The sequence below is a fragment of the Ornithorhynchus anatinus genome, chromosome 2, assembly GCF_004115215.2.
Source record: "Ornithorhynchus anatinus isolate Pmale09 chromosome 2, mOrnAna1.pri.v4, whole genome shotgun sequence".
Lineage (NCBI taxonomy): Eukaryota > Metazoa > Chordata > Mammalia > Monotremata > Ornithorhynchidae > Ornithorhynchus > Ornithorhynchus anatinus.
Genome location: NC_041729.1, coordinates 34,341,125 through 34,357,144, shown reverse-complemented (window position 1 = coordinate 34,357,144; position 16,020 = coordinate 34,341,125). Strand labels below are relative to the sequence as shown.

The window sequence follows — 16,020 nt, the reverse complement described above, 5'->3', positions numbered from 1 at the left end:
CATGCTCTTTCCACCGGACCAGGTACTGTTTACCATCAGGTGTAAATGCACAATGCCCTTTGACAGAGTGAAGGAGAGTGACTGAAGTTTTCTAAAAGCGCATTCCTGCTGAAGGGAGCCCTGTGCGGCCCTGTGCATTTAATAATCATGACGATGGTGTTTACTAAGTGCTTGCGATGTGCCAAGCCCCGTGAGGTGCTCTAAGATAATCAGTTTGGGCACAGTCTCGGGTCCCACACGAGGGTCACATTTTAAGAGGGAGAGAGAATAAGTACTTGATTTCCATTTTACGGATGAGAAAACTGCGGTATGGAGAAGTTAGGTGGAGACTCGGCCAAGGTTACCTGGCAGGTAAGTGGTGTAGAAGGGACAAGAACCCAGGTCCCCTAAGTCTGGGCGTCCTGCTCTTTCCACTAAGCCAAACTGACGGGCAGAGACCCCCAAATCGGGGGAACTGAGTTGCATTGGCAGCTTTAAAGTGGGAGGTCTAGGCTGAACACCTGGGGGGTAGGGAGGACAAGTAATCAATGGTATTTATTGAGTGTTTACTGTGTGCAAAGCACTGTACTAAGTGGTTGGGAGAGTACAATATAACACCAGGCACATTCCCTGCCCACAATGAGCTCACGGTCTAGGCGGGGAGACAGACATTAATATATATACATAAGTAAATAAATTAAATATATATACGTAAGTATCGTGGAGCTGGGAGGGGAGAGGTGAATGAAGGGAGGACGTCGGGGGATGTCAGGGGGACGTAGAAGGGAGTGGGAGAAGGAGGGGGAGTCAGTCAACACGTTTACCAAATCTGCTGTATTGTACTCTCCCAAGTGCTTAGTACAGTGCTCTGCACACAGTAAGCGCTCAATAAATACCACCAATTGACTGACTGATACCCACCTTTTGATCTTCGTGCTTCAGTTACTCTGAGCTGCATCACGGTTAAGAGAGCATACATGCCCCTCCCTGTCTCCTTCGCCTGGGGCTTCCCCCCGTCAGAGGACCAGGGGTGGAAAACACTAGTGGGGGCGGGTGGTGGGGGAAGGATGAAGCTTGATGCAGACGCACCCCACCTTTTGCCGTTCTCAGCCCCATAAGCCCTTTTCCCACTCCAAACCCCGACCACTGCCAAAATCCAGCTCCGGCTCAGCTCAGCCTGTAAAAGACTGCTTCGCGTCTAGTTTTCCAAACCCCTAAAATCTGGTCACATCTTCTCTGAAGCTGTTAAATATTGCACATGGCTCCTCCCACGCTTCCTCCCCACTCGCTTTTCCTTAGTCACAAAATAAAAACTTTTGGCATTCGGACATTGCCAGGAGCACTAGAGAATGCTGCATCACTGCATAGTGACATCATCCTACTGCAGGGACAGGTCAGGTGAAATATCCTCAGCGGGCTTCACGGACTTACCAGAGTCCCTGGCAAAAACACGTTAATGAGGAGTTCTGGGCTGCCTGTCAAGCGCTTATTGTGTGCTGAGCACTGTACTAAGAGCTGGGATGGATACAAGCTAATCGGATCGGACGTAGTGTTTTGTCTCGGGGGGGCTCGCAGTCTAAGAGGGGAAGGGGACAGGCATTGAATTTCCATTTCACAGACGAGAAAACTAAGGCCCAGAAAAGTGACACGACACGCCCAAGGTCACGCAGCAGGGGCGGAGCCGGGATGAGAGCAGCGTGGCTCAGTGGAAAGAGCCCGGGCTTTGAAGTCAGAGGTCATGGGTTCGAATTCTGACTCTGCCACTTGTCAGCTGTGTGACTGTGGGCAAGTCACTTAACTTCTCGGTGCCTCAGTTACCTCATCTGTAAAATGGGGATTAACTGTGAGCCTCATGTGGGACAACCTGCTTACCCTGTATCTACCCCAGCGCTTAGAACAGTGCTCTGCACATAGTAAGCGTTTAACAAATACCAACATTATTATTATTATGAGAGCCCAAGTCCCCTGACTCCCAAGCCCAGGTGCTTTCCACTAAGCCAAAATGTCTGTGGATGGCGGAAGCCGGCTCAGCTGCTGAGGAAGGGGAGCTCTCTGGGGGCTCCATCCGGCGACCTCCTGTTTTCTCTATGACAAATTCCGGAAAGTCACCAAAACTGGGAAATACACTACAGAAGTGGCCGGTTGAGATATTCCGCAAATTGGTGGGATAGAAAGCAAAGGGTTTGGGCATGTACCCAGATACCACAGCGGGTCAAGAGCCTGAAAGGGCAAACACTTAAAAAGAAAGGGCTCTCAAATCTCATCCGGTAACAATGCCCACCGGGACCCTCTGACAGTTTTTTGGAACCTCTTCTTTCTACCTCCTCCTTAGAAGTCCTTTTCGACACCCTCACCGGACCTGACTCCCAGTTAGACAAAACCCTGTCAAAGGCAACGGGGGCCTGGGACACCCAAGGTACTGAAAGATGACAATTCCATCCTAATCATAGTAATAACTATTATAATGTATTGATATTAATGTAATTTATGTATACTAATATCCATCTCCCCCTTTAGACTGTGAGTTTGTTGTGGTCAGGAAAGGTGTCTGGTGTTATACTGTACTCTCCCAAGCACTTAGTACAGTGTTTTGCACACAGTAAGCACTCAGTAAATTTGACTGAATGAATAATAATGATTACTGATAACGACGATGATAACGATAAGCACTGTGGCCTAGTGGATAGAGATCACTCCAGGGAGACAGAAGGACCTGGGTTCTCTCCACCATTTGTCTGCTGTGTAACCTTGGGCATGTCACTTCATTTTTCTGGGACTCAGTTACCTCGCCTGTAACATGGGGATTAAGACTGTGAGCCCCTTGTGGAACAGGGACTTTGTCAAACTCAAGTTGCTTGTATCCACCTCAATGCTTCATTCATTCAGTCGTATATACTGAGTGCTTAACTGTGTGCAGAGCACTGTACTAAACAGTTGGAAAGTAGTTAGTACAGTGCCTGCTAGGTAGTAAGCACAATTATTATTACAATTATTATTATCAGTATTATTATTACACATTGTGGAATTTGTTAAGCACTTACCAAGTGCGAAACACTACGCTAAGCCTTGGGGTATGTACAATACAATCTGATTGGACACAATTTCTATCCCAAAGGGAGCTCAGGGAAACACAGGGCAGAAGCAGGAGGAAGCTAGCTCTTCTCCAGGCTGCTCAGATCAGCCTTTAAAGTGCTTTACGATAACTTGAAAAGAAAGATTTGCTTCCTTAGTGGTGTTACTTCTCATCTGGCAGAATCTTCTCGTTCTTTCTGCACTTCCCTAATGGAGCTCAGCAGATTTCATCTCTCTTTTTCTCGAGCAACACGGACACCAGAGAAGTGGCTAGGTCTGCCCAAGTCAGTCAGTTTCAGGAACGGGGAGTTAACTGCTGATGGAAAGCCAGCAGAGGGAGTCCATTAAACACTTTAGTTTTATTGGGTCACATTAAACTCGAACTGGTTTTGAAATCATCTGTGCCTTAGAGTGATTAGAAAGAGCAAGATTCCCAGTCTGTTTCCTGGACCTCCACGCCACAGGCTTGGAAGCAAACAATTCCTCCCACAGTTTCTGCCTCTGTCGGTGTGATAATTAGTTGGGGAGAGGGGAAGATTCCTGATTCTGGGGGCATAATATAACATTGTTTGTGGTGCGGGGGGAGGGTGGGAAGAGACACACAAACAGGGAAAAAACCCCAAGCAGCCAGAGACATACCTGAATCAAAGCTAGAACTTTATCCTGGACAATGGTAGGAGGGTTAGTCTTGGGGGAGATGATTTTCACGAGGACGCCATCGATGAAATCTCGATTTGCCACAAGGACGTGAAAGCGATGGCCACAGTTCTTCACGCAGGTTTCCAACACCTAATGTGGAGAATAAAGAGAAAGTCACCGAGGGAGCCAGCTTCGGGCCTGGATATGGATCTCCGCTGCCTTTCTGGATTCCATGTAACTCCCGCTTCCTATTTTGCTAGATCGTCTCCCTTCTCTTCTTCATTCATTCGTTCAATCATATTTATTGAGCACTTACTGTGTGCAGAGTGCTGTACTAAGTGACTGGGAAAGTACAATTCAACAATAAACTGTGACATTCCCTGCCCACAATAAGCTCACCGTCTACAGTCGGGGGGACAGCCATCAAATAAAATGATGTAAATAAAAGAAAATAAAATGTATTTATTTACAAATATATTAAATTACAGATATGTACATAAGTGCTTTGGGGCTAGGAGGGGGGAAGAGCAAACTGAGCAAGTCAAGGCAACCCAGAAGGAAGTGGGAGATGAGAAAAATAGGGCTTAGTCTGGGAAGGCCTCTTGGAGGAGATGTGCCGCCAATAAGGCTTTGTCTGCTGTGTGACCTTGGGAAAGTGAAGTCACATCTCTTTGCCTCACTGTCCTCATCTGGAAAATGGGGATTAAGACTGAGCCCCATGTGGGACATGGACCACATCCAACTTGATTAGCTTGTCTCTACCTCAGCGCTTAGTACAGTGCCTGGCACACAGTAAGCGCTTAACACATGCCATTAAAAAACACCAACACACAAACAATTTGTTTGTAATTGAAATTCTAGGTTTGCATGAAAGGGATAGCTGGTGCTTTAATGAAAGCTAGACAAACCAGCACACGTTCCATTGCCATTTTAACTCCTCACTTTGGGCCTTTGGGTTTGAAACGTCTAACGATGAGATACTGTCTCTGCCACAAGCGGCATGCATTAACCACTGAGTTACTGACTCTTCGACGTGCGAGTCCTTTCACAGGCATAATTGCCTCAGTAGCAAAAAACTGGCAACTGCACGGTATTTTCCTTTGACAAACTGTATATTCTTGGGACAGAGTTAAATGCCGATGTTAATACGGCTTTCACTTCCCTCGCTCTCCAGTCCCCTTTTGCTCGGTGAACGAGAAGACGGGATTCACGAGAGGATGGGATTGGGGGTGGGGGGAGGGAGAGAGAGAAAGAGACATAAGCACACGGGATCTCTAATGCAGAAGGCTGCAATGAACACCAGAGAAGATGAAAAGCCAGGCCTCAGCACAGCAGCTGAGAGGTTCTCTGAATTCAGGATGAAAAGTCAAGATTTCTCCATTTCCCAAACTAGGAAACATTCATCACATCCCAGCAATCTTAGGGAAAGATTTATTTAATTTTTGAAAACTGACTGGACTTTAGAAACTTTTAACAGCTGGCAAAACTTTAACTGGCCCTCCTTGAATGCCTTAGTAATAATGAATCGGCTGGCAGCGCGCAGGAGAAACTTGAAAAAAAATCCAATGCCATTGTTGTGGGGCCTAGTTTCCATCTTTATTCTTTCTTGTCCAAACTCTAACTTATTTGGAGCTCTGCCCTGCCCTAGTTACCTTCAGACCGGGACTGTTTAGGCTTATGCTAATTTGCATAGGTGTGATACAGGATAGCCACAATTTATGTGTATATATATATAATTGAAAAAGCAAACAACCCCACAACAAAAAGAGAGTCTAAGGAACCACAAAGTGGCTCTAAATTGGATCACTTCATCCATGCCTTCCTCAAACTGGAGTGGTTCGGCACTAGCACCTCTATATTCTGAAGTCTGCTGTTTCTCAGATTCCTCGGTCTTCAAAATGATTTTCCACAGCCTCTGACCCTGTTTTCCTCAGCCACCCTGCTGGGTCACACGACTCTATTCCGTTCCACCTTTAAGGTGTGACCACTTCCTTTAGGGTTTGCCCCACTAGCACCCAGGTACTCGCCCAACCTGGGAAGCCAAGGGTGTGGCGATGGGAAGGAGTGTGAGAACCGGCCCTCTGAGCTAGTACGACCGTCTTGCTCTCCCGGAGACTTGGCTTCAGAGTAACAAGTCTTTTCTTCTTGGTCTGGATCCCGATGTCCCGACGGTAAGCCTAGATCCCAGAAGCCACAGTTCAGAAGTAGCCTGATGAAAAGCAGTATGGCACAGTGGACAGAACAAGGCCCTGGGAGTCGAAGGTCATGGGTTCTAATCCTGGCTCTGCCACTTGTCTGCTGTGTGACTCTGGACAAGTCGTTTCACTCTCTTTGCCTCAGTTCCCTCAACTGTAAAGTGGGAATTGAGACTGCGAGCCCTAAGTGGGGACAGGGGCTGTGTCCAAACTGATTAATTTGTATCTACCCCATCACTTAGAACAGTGCTTGGCACATGGTAAACGCTTAATAAGTACAAGAATTATTACTATTTTTCCAACAGTGGGTGCCCTCTAGATTGCAAGTCTGCTGTGGGCAGGGAATATGTCTGTTGTTGTATTGTACTCTCCCAAGCACTTAGTACAGTGCTCTGCACACAGTAAGCACTTAATAAATATGACTGAATGAATGCAGGCAGGTTATGCTGGACTCTATAGCTCCACCTTATTCTCTATGCCCCGATACTATCTCTCCTCCGACCCCTTTCCCACATACTCCCCCTAGCCTGGATCTCCCTCCCCTTCCTTATAGGCCAGACCACTCTCTCCACCTTCAAATCATTATTACGGTCACATCTCCTCCAAGAGGCCTTCCCTGATTTAGCCCTCTTTTCCACTTTCCCTCTCACTTCTACATCACCTATGCACTGGGACTTGGGACCTTTGGACATTTGATACTCGCCCCACCCCCAACCCCATAGTACTTTAAATCTTTGTATCTTTAAATTACATATTATAAATCATTTATTCATTCATATTACTGTCCACCTCCCCCTCTAAGCTAGTTATGGACAATGAACGGGCCTGCTAATTCTGTTGTACTGTATTCTCCCAAGCACGTAGTACAGTGCTCTGCACAGAGAAGGCACCTAATAAATGCCACCGATTGAATGACTGGCTATAAGTACTATGGACACCTATATAGAGCACAGACTCGTGGACGTCAGGACAGACGAGTGAAAGCGTCTATAAGGCCTTTCACAACTGAACTGCAAAGAGGTGGGCTGAAAGGGGCCCTTTGGAGGGTTTCTGAATAATGCACTAACTAAAATCAGCCTGAGAGAGACGTATCGTATGTGCCATCCTTATTTAACTCAATTTCTCACACGCTGGGTCAGAATTTGAGGGAAAGCCATTACGCTCTCTATTTCTTGTCAGTCGGTGATATTCCAACACCATCCGTGACATTAAAACCCGAATCCACCCAAAAAGGAGAAGACAAAATACCAACTGTAATCTGCTTTTTTTTCTGTCTTAGGACACTTGGAAATGCTATCCTGTTCACAAAGGAAATCTTGCACAATTTCAACCCTACATGGAAGACAATAAGCCTCACGCTTCAGTAACTCCTACCAATTTGCTGTGCTTCAAGCCCTAGGCCGATCCCCGGTTTCTCTTGTTCTATTATCTAGGCAGTTCTTAGATTATGGATAGGTGAAGTGTGATCTGCACTTTTCCAAAAGGCCTGGACTTCTATGAGGGAGGCTTGGGTGAAGAATGGGAAAGGACAATGACCTATTACCTCAAGGGCATTCACACATTTGCCTGGCGGCTCAGTGGGAGCTTGGATTTATTTATTTTTTTGAAGGTGGAGAAGAGAAAAGAGTCACAACCAATATGGACCTCCATCTTGATTCAGGTCCTGGCCATGGCCCACCTCAAGCGATACTACCAATTCCCGAGTGTCCTGCCCCACAAACTCTATCTGGTTGTCTGGCACTTTGGAAAACTGCCTGACCAGCTGAGCGGCAGCATGATCCTAGTGTTTAGAGCACGGGTCTGGGAGTCAGAAAGACTCGGGTTCTAATTCCAGCTCTGCCACTTGTCTGCGGTGTGACCTTGGGCAAATCACTTCACTGCTCTGGCCCTCAGTAATCTCACTTGTGAAATGGGGATTAAGACAGTGAACCCCATATGGGATAGGGACAGTGTCCAACTTGATTAGCTTGTATCTATCCCAATGTCTGGCATGTAGTAAGCCCTTAAATATCATAAAAGAAACCCAATGATAAAATGCACTGCCGAGAGACACTTCCTAGACTAATAAATATCAACCCCATCTTTCTGAGCAGGAAACCAACAATGCCAAGGAATTTGAGGCTATTTCTCCAGCAGAGAGCAAGCTGGAAGGGTGTCAATGAATTAGGACCTCACTGACGATTACGGTACTGTTTGTTTTGTTTTGTGGTATCTGTTAAGCACTTACTTACTCTGTGCCAAGCACCGTATTCATTCAGTCAATCGTATTTATTGAGTGCTTACTGCATGCAGAGCACTGAACTAAGCGCTTGGGAACGTACAATTCAGCAATAGAGACAAACCCTGCCCACAAAAGGGTTACAGTCTAGAATGGGGGAGACAGATATCAAAAGAAGTAAACAGGCATCAATAGCAAGCAACAATATAAATAAAATTATATATACACATCAAAACAAGTAAACCGTCATTAGAATTATAGATACATACATATTTAGCAATGTTGTGAAGACAGAACTGACAGAATTTGGTGACAGACTGATTATGTGGGTGGAATGAGAGATGAGCAGAGGATGACAGCAAGTTTATGGGCTTGTGAGATAGGGAGGATAGTCGTGCTGTCTACAGTGATGGGAAAGATAGGAGAGGACAGGGTTCAGGTGGGAAGATAAGGAGTTCAGTTTTGGACCTGTTTAATTTGAGGTGTCGCAGGACACAAGCATACATGTTTTGAAAGCTGGAGAAAATGTGAGATTGCAAGGAAGGAGAGACGTCAGGGCTGGACATGTAGATCTGGGAATCATCTGCATAGAGGTGGTATCTGAAGCCATGGGAGAGAAGGAGTTTTCTAAGGGAGTGGGTGTAGATAGAGAACAGAAGAGACCCAGAACTGAACTTTGAAGGATCCCTCTTATCAGAGGGAGGGAGGCAGAGGTGAAGCCCAGGAAAGAGACTGAGAAGGAGTAGTCAGAGAGAGGAGAACTAAGAGGTACTAAGCACTGGGGAAGATACAAGTTAATCTGGTTGGACATAGTCCATGTCCCACATGGGGGCTCACTGTCTTTATCCTCATTTTACAGGTGAGGCAACTGAGGCCCAGTGACTTGCCCAAGGTCACAGACACCAGTAAGACCGTCCCCTGGCCCACCGCTGACATGAAGTGGAAAATTATTCAAACCACCAGAGAGACAGATGACATTCCATCGGTGCCATGGAAAAGCCTAATCAGCTATTCCTTTCCAAGGAACTTTCTTGTATCTGTGGAGAGTGACACTCACCGTTAACGCCAGCATCACTTCCCTGTAGTTTTTGTTTCCATTGAGCCTCTTCTTCAGTGCCCGAATAGCATCCTTAGGACTGAAGGAAAACATATTTAAAACAAACACCAACAAAGTCCTAAAAAATATTCTCAGAAATAATATTCCTTCCTGCCCAGAACCATACATATAATCACACATACCATTTTCTCTTTTTCTTGAAGGGAGAAGAATCAGAGGGCAAAATGAAATACCAGAATCAAAGTTAGAGGTTCATTTAGAACCCCTCTCGACTACCTCAATCTGGCTTGCTGTTTCTTGTTACTGTTTGTCATTGGGAAATGTCGCAGCCTTGTGGAGAGAACACTGGCTTGGGAATAAGAGGACCTAGGTTCTCATCCCAGTTCTGCCCTTTGCCTGCTGCGCGAGACCTTGGGCAAGTCACTTCACTGGCTCAGTTTCCTCATCTGTAAAAATGGATAATAAATCCTACTCCCTCCCACTTGGACTGTGAGTCCTCCACAGGCAGAAACTGTGTCCAACCTGATTATCTTCTACCTACCCCAGAACTTAGCATAATGCTTGGGCAAGATAAGGAGAAGCAGTGTGGCTTAGTAGAAAGATCACAGGCCTGGCAGTCAGAGGATGCTGGGTTCTAATCCTGGAGCCACGTGCCTGCTGTGACCTTGAGCAGGTCATTTCACTTCTCTGTGCCTTAGTTCCCTCATCTGTAAAATGGGGATTCAATACCTGTTCTCCCGTCCATTTTGATTGTGAGGCCTGGCTGGGACAGGGGCTGGGTCTGACCTGGCTGACTCGCATCTACCCTTCCATTTAGAATAGTGCTTGACACATGGTGGGCACTTAAGAAATACCATAATTATTATTATTACATAATAAGCATTTAATAAATGCCATAATAGTTATTTCTTGTGCTTTTCAAGGTTGGGCATGTACAGATCACGCTCGTTAACACAGAACGTGCACTCCTCTGTAGGACCTTTTATTGACAGGCAACAAGATACTCATTTATTCATTTGATCCTATTTATTGAGCGCTTACTGTGTGCAAAGCATTGTACCGAGCACTATCTCCCACATTCAGTACAAATACAGATCCCTTAACTCTATTTTTAGAAAACTTTAACTTTGTACTCAACTTTTCATTTCGATTTGTGGTTTGACTTGAAAAGTTGAATAGATTTGAAGGGATTCCATAGGGGAAAAACATCTTCTAGATGAAAAGTGAGATTTTCTTACAAGGTTTAGGCACTTCTGCAGTGCTTCATAATTTTGTAAATGGCAAAGGGTGTACAACTATGACAACAGGATGGTGAAATTCCCAATCAGAGAATAGCTCTGTGGCTTCAGGTTCAATAAGGTAATCACTTGGCCAGTGTCAGGGGGAGAAGCAGGGTTATCAGGAGAGCCAGAGGAAGGGGCAGTGGAAAAACTCGTGGGAAACGTACCATTGCCTGAGAACGACACCCAGTTTAAACAGGAAGGCACAGAAGGGTGTGCAACAGCTGTGATGCAGAGGTTAGACAGATTCCAAATTACTTTTGTTGCAGAGAGAGGTCACAGCAGCCGAATCAGATCATGGAAACTACACAGTTATCAACAGATTGCCGGACCTGGTGGAATCCATCTGACACTTCTCGAGAAGCTCAGTGGGTGTGTCGTCCTGACAAACAGCCTCCATATTCAAAGGTTTTTGGATGGTCGGTGTGACTTCCTTCATAATATTATTAATGGGATTTATTAAGTGCTACTAAGTGCTGAGGTGGAGATCAGAAATCAGATGAGGCCCAGTCCCTGTCTCACACAAAGAGGGAGGAAGAGTAAGGACCTTATCCCCCTACAGATGAGGAAACGGAGGCTCAGAAAGGCTGAGTGACTTGACCAAGGCAACACAGCAGGCCGGTGGCAGAGCTGGGATTTGAACCTAGGTTCCCGACTTCCAGACCTATGCTGTTTTCACTAAGTTACACTTCTTTAAGAAGGGTTCCAGAGAGGATGCTGGAGGCTATAAGTTGTTAATTTGTTCATTCAATCATATTTACTGAGTGTTTATGGTGTGCAAAGCACTGTACTAAGAGTACAATGTAACAAAAACAGACACATTCCCTGCTCACAATGATGGTCGATTTCAGTTTTCTCCCTGTCAAATTAGGAGAATAATTAAATTTAGGATCTGTGAGAGCTAAGAAACACAATATGTTGACCCAAAGACAACATGGTTTTTGGAAAGGGGAATTATGGCTCACTAATCTATAAGGTCTACGAGAATGTGGACAGAGAATAATTATTATTATGGTACTCGTTAAGTGCTTACTATGTGCAAAGCGCTGGAGTAAATATAAGTTAATGAAGTAGGACACATTTCCTGTCCCACATGGGGCTCACACTCTTAATCCCCACTTTACAGATGAGGGAACTGAGGCCCAAAGAAGTGAAGTGACTTGCCCAAGGTCATACAACAGACATGTGGTGGAGCCAGCATCAGAACCCATGCCCTTTGACTCCCAAGCCTGTGCTCTTTCCACTAAGTCACGCTGCTTCTAAAATGGGGAAGGAGACTGTGAGCCCCATGCGGGACAGGGACCGTGTCCAATCCGACTTACTTGTATCCACCCCTGCGCTTAGTACAGTGCTTGGCACATAGTTAGCGCTTAACAAATATCACAATTACTATTATGATTGTCATTAAATCACCGACTACCATCGGATTGGCTTCCTCATCCTCACAGTTCCACTGACACTCCTTGCTTTCTGGCTTCACCTCTCACCTCACCCCATTATTTCAGTTCTGACCCATTCTTTATTGTTATGTGACTCGTAGAACAGGAAAACGTGAACGTCAAAGAGGGGAGCCACCACCCTGTTCCTCCAAATATCCTGTGGCCACTTTCAGAGGCAGAAACACCCAAAACCAAAAACACAGGTCAAACAGACCTATAATATATGTGGTACTTGCTAAGAGCTTACTATGGACTAAAGTCTGGGACTAAGTGCTGGGGCGGAGACGATCAGAACAGAGACAATCCCTGTCCCATGTGGCATCTGGTCTAAGCGTAAGTCGACAGGTATTTATTTCCCATTTTACAGATGAGGAAACAGAGAAGATAGATGACTCACCCAAAGTCTGACCGGTCTACCGGTCTGACCCACATAATGACATTTCTTACATTATTATCTAATAATGCAATGATTTTATGGTTTTGAAAAGGCCGGCATACATAGAGCTGAACCAGAGGTAGAAAAAAACAGCCCAGGTTCTAAGAAAAACAAATATATTCAAGGCACTTCTGAGGATGAATTGTAAACTGGAGGGGGTGAGGTTTATTATTTTGTTACCTTTCTCCAGGAGAATATTTTCCTGGGTATATTCAAGAAAACAGATGGGGGAGAAGATGGATTCTTCCCCACTGTTTTCAAACATGTTTACATATTCCCATCTTAAAAAAAAAAAAACACAACAAAAAAAATCCTCCCCTGGCCCTGACTCCCTCTTACCGTGCCTCTCCAGACCTCTTGAGTGGTTTGTCTACACCCACCTCTATTTTCTCTCCTTCAATTTTTTCTTTGATCCTGCCACAAGGCTTCATCTCCCTGCATTCCAAGGAAACTACCCCTTCTTAGGACACCAATGACCTCCGACTTGCCAAATCCAACGGCCTCTACTCCTTCCTAATCCTCCTTGACCTCTCAGATGCTTTCAACACTGTGGACCAACCCGTTCCCTCTGAAACCTTATCTAATCTGGGGTTGACTGGCATTGTCCTCTTCTGGTTCTCCTCCTTTCTTCTTCCCAATCTCTTTTCCGGGCTCCTCCTCTGCTTCCCACTCTCTAACTGTGGGAGTCCCTCAAGACTCAGTCCTGGGTCCCCTCCTATTCTCTATCTACACCCACTCCCTTGGACAACTCATTCACTCCCATGGCTTCAATATCGTATCTACGTGGATGCTTCCCAAATATATCCCTCCAGCCCTGATGGTTCTCCTTCTCTGCAGCCTCACTTTTCCTCCTGCCTTCAGAGTATCTCTACTTGGATGTCCTGCTGAAACCTCAAATTTAACATCTCCAAAACAGAACCCTTTATCTTCCCACCCAAACCCAGTCTTCCACACAACTATCCTCCCTGTTTCACAAGCCCATAACCTTGGAATGATCCTCGATTCATCCCTCTCATTCAACCCACATAGTCAAACTTTCAGCAGCCAGTTCTACCTTCTAACATCACTAAAATCTGCCCTTCCCTCTCCACCCAAACTGTGTTGTGCTGATCCAAGAACTTGTATCTTGCTTTGACTACTGCATTAGCCTCCTTCCTCTCCCCACTCTGGTCTTTACTTCACTCTGCTACCCAGATCATATTTCTAGAAAAGCGTTCGGCTGATACCTCCCCACCTTGCAAAAACCTCCGGTAGTTGCCCATCTACCTCTGGTTCGGAGATCCCTTACCATCGGCTTTAAAGCACTCAATCAGCTCAACCCCTCCTTCCTTACCCCATTACTCTCTCGCACACTGCACTCCTATAATGCCACCCTGCATCTTGATCTCATCTATCTCGCCACTAATCCCTCGCCCCCATCCTGTCTCTGGTGTGGAATTTTGTTCCCCATTTATATACAGAAGACCACCATTCTCTCCTCTTCTTTTCCCTGATTAAAATCTCCCCCAAGAAGCTTTCCCAGACTAAACCCTCATTTCCCCTCCTCCCTCTTCCTTGAGTGACCTATGCACATGGATCTGAACACCTCAAGCACTCAATATCCCTCAATATTCAATATTCCGCCCTCACCACTTAGGTACAGATCTATCACTTAATAATAATGTTGGTATTTGTTAAGTAATGTTGTTACTATGTGCAAAGCACTGTTCTAGGAGCTGGGGAGATACAAGGTGATCAGGTTGTCCCATGTGGGGATCACAGCTTTAATCCCCATTTTACAGATGAGGTAACTAAGGCCCAGAGAAGTAAAGTGACTTGCCCAAAGTCACACAGCTGGCAAGCGGCAGAGCCTGGATTAGAACCCACGACCTCTGATTCCCAAGCCCGGGCTATTTCCACAGAGCCATGCTTATCATTTATTTTAATGTCTGTCTCCCCCTCTAGACTCTAAGCTCCTTGTGGGCAGGGAACACTTCTCCCAACTTTTTGTAAAATGGGGATTAAGACTATGAGCTCCAAGTGTGACAGGGTCTCTGTCCAACCTGATTAGCTTGTATCTATCTGAGCACTTAGAACAGTGCTTGACACACAGTAAGTGCTTAACAAATACCGTCATCACTCTAGGCTTCAAGGCTCTCCATCACCTTGCCCCTTCCTACCTCTCCTCCCTTCTCTCTTTCTACCACCCACCCCGCACGCTCCGCCCCTCTGCCGCCCACCTCCTCACCGTCCCTCGGTCTCGCCTATCCCGCCATCGACCCCTGGGTCACGTCCCCCCGTGGTCCTGGAACGCCCTCCCTCCTCACCTCCGCCAAACTGATTCTCTTTCCTTCTTCAAAACCCTACTTAAAACTCACCTCCTCCAAGAGGTCTTCCCAGGTTGAGCTCCTCTTCTCCCTCTACTCCCTCTGCCACCCCCCCTTTACCTCTCCGCAGCTAAACCCTCATTTTCCCCTTTTCCCTCTGCTCCTCCACCTCTCCCTTCCCATCCCCACAGCACTGTACTCGTCCGCTCAACTGTATATATTTTCGTTACCCTATTTATTTTGTTAATGAATTGTACATCGCCTCGATTCTATTTAGTTGCCATTGTTTTTACGAGATGTTCTTCCCCTTGACTCTATTTATTGCCATTGTTCTTGTCTGTCCATCTCCCCCAATTAGACTGTAAGCCCGTCAAACGGCAGGGACTGTCTCTATCTGTTGCCGACTTGTTCATCCCAAGCGCTTAGTACAGTGCTCTGCACATAGTAAGCGCTCAATAAATACTACTGAATGAATGAATTATTATCACTTTCCCATGTGCTTAGTACAGTGATCTGCACACAGTTAGCATTCAGTGTATATCACTGACTGATAACCTACAACTTGGGACAGAATGGAGAAGGATGGAAATTAGAAAAGCAAGCCCCTATAGACACTGAAAAATGATCTATAAATTATATATTGTAAATTATTTACATTAATGTCTGTCTCCCCTCTAGACTGTAAGCTTGTTGTGGGCAGGAAACGTGACTACCAGCTTGTTTGTACTGTATTCTCCCAAGCGCTTAGTACTGTGCTCTGCACACAGTAAACACTCAATAAATACCACTGATGATGATGAAAGACAAATATCATATTATACGTAGAAGAAAAAGAGGGCATTTGGTGGGAGACTAGGGGAGAGGAAGGGAGAGAGAAGCAGCACGGTGTAGTGGATACAGCACAGGCCTAGGAGTCAGAAGGTCATGGGTTCTAATCCCCATGAAGGAATTAGAAGAAGGGAAAAGAAGGAGAATGGAGGAAAGGAAGAAAGGGGGAGGAAGAGAAAGAAGGAAAAGTAACCTTGGGCAAGTTACTTCACTTCTCTGGGCCTCAATTCCCTCATCTGTAAAATGGGTATTAAGACTGTGAGCCCCACATGAGACATGGGCTCTGCCCAACCTGATCAGCTTGTACCTATCCCGAGGCTTAGTACCATGTCTGGCACATACTAAGCACTCAAACACCACTAAATAAAAAAAGGGAGAAGAATACATACCCTTCCTCTGTCTCATTGATGATGTCACAGATTTCCATGTTAAGTGTCCAGTCCTCACTTTGCAGGGAGCCATCGGTAGCTTTTTCTGTGAAATAGAAAATAAAATCTTTCAGCTCCCCCCTTAAATAAATGCTTCAGAGATGTCCAACTGTCCAAGGGAAGTGAGGCATGTGGTTATATTC

General features: G+C 45.7%; 1 protein-coding gene across 7 annotated transcripts in view; it reads right to left on the bottom strand.

Moving 5' to 3' along the window:
• Nucleotides 1-16,020, bottom strand: part of TOM1L2 (target of myb1 like 2 membrane trafficking protein) — a 113,415-nt gene that overhangs the window by 51,182 nt on the left and 46,213 nt on the right. For all 7 annotated transcript variants that reach the window (XM_029058062.2, XM_029058063.2, XM_029058066.2 and 4 more), the window contains 3 exons: nt 15,839-15,923; nt 9,161-9,239; nt 3,691-3,840 (listed from right to left, as the gene is read on the bottom strand). In XM_029058062.2, coding sequence (XP_028913895.1) covers nt 3,691-3,840; nt 9,161-9,239; nt 15,839-15,923 — 314 coding nt within the window. The remainder of the gene's footprint in view (nt 1-3,690; nt 3,841-9,160; nt 9,240-15,838; nt 15,924-16,020) is intronic.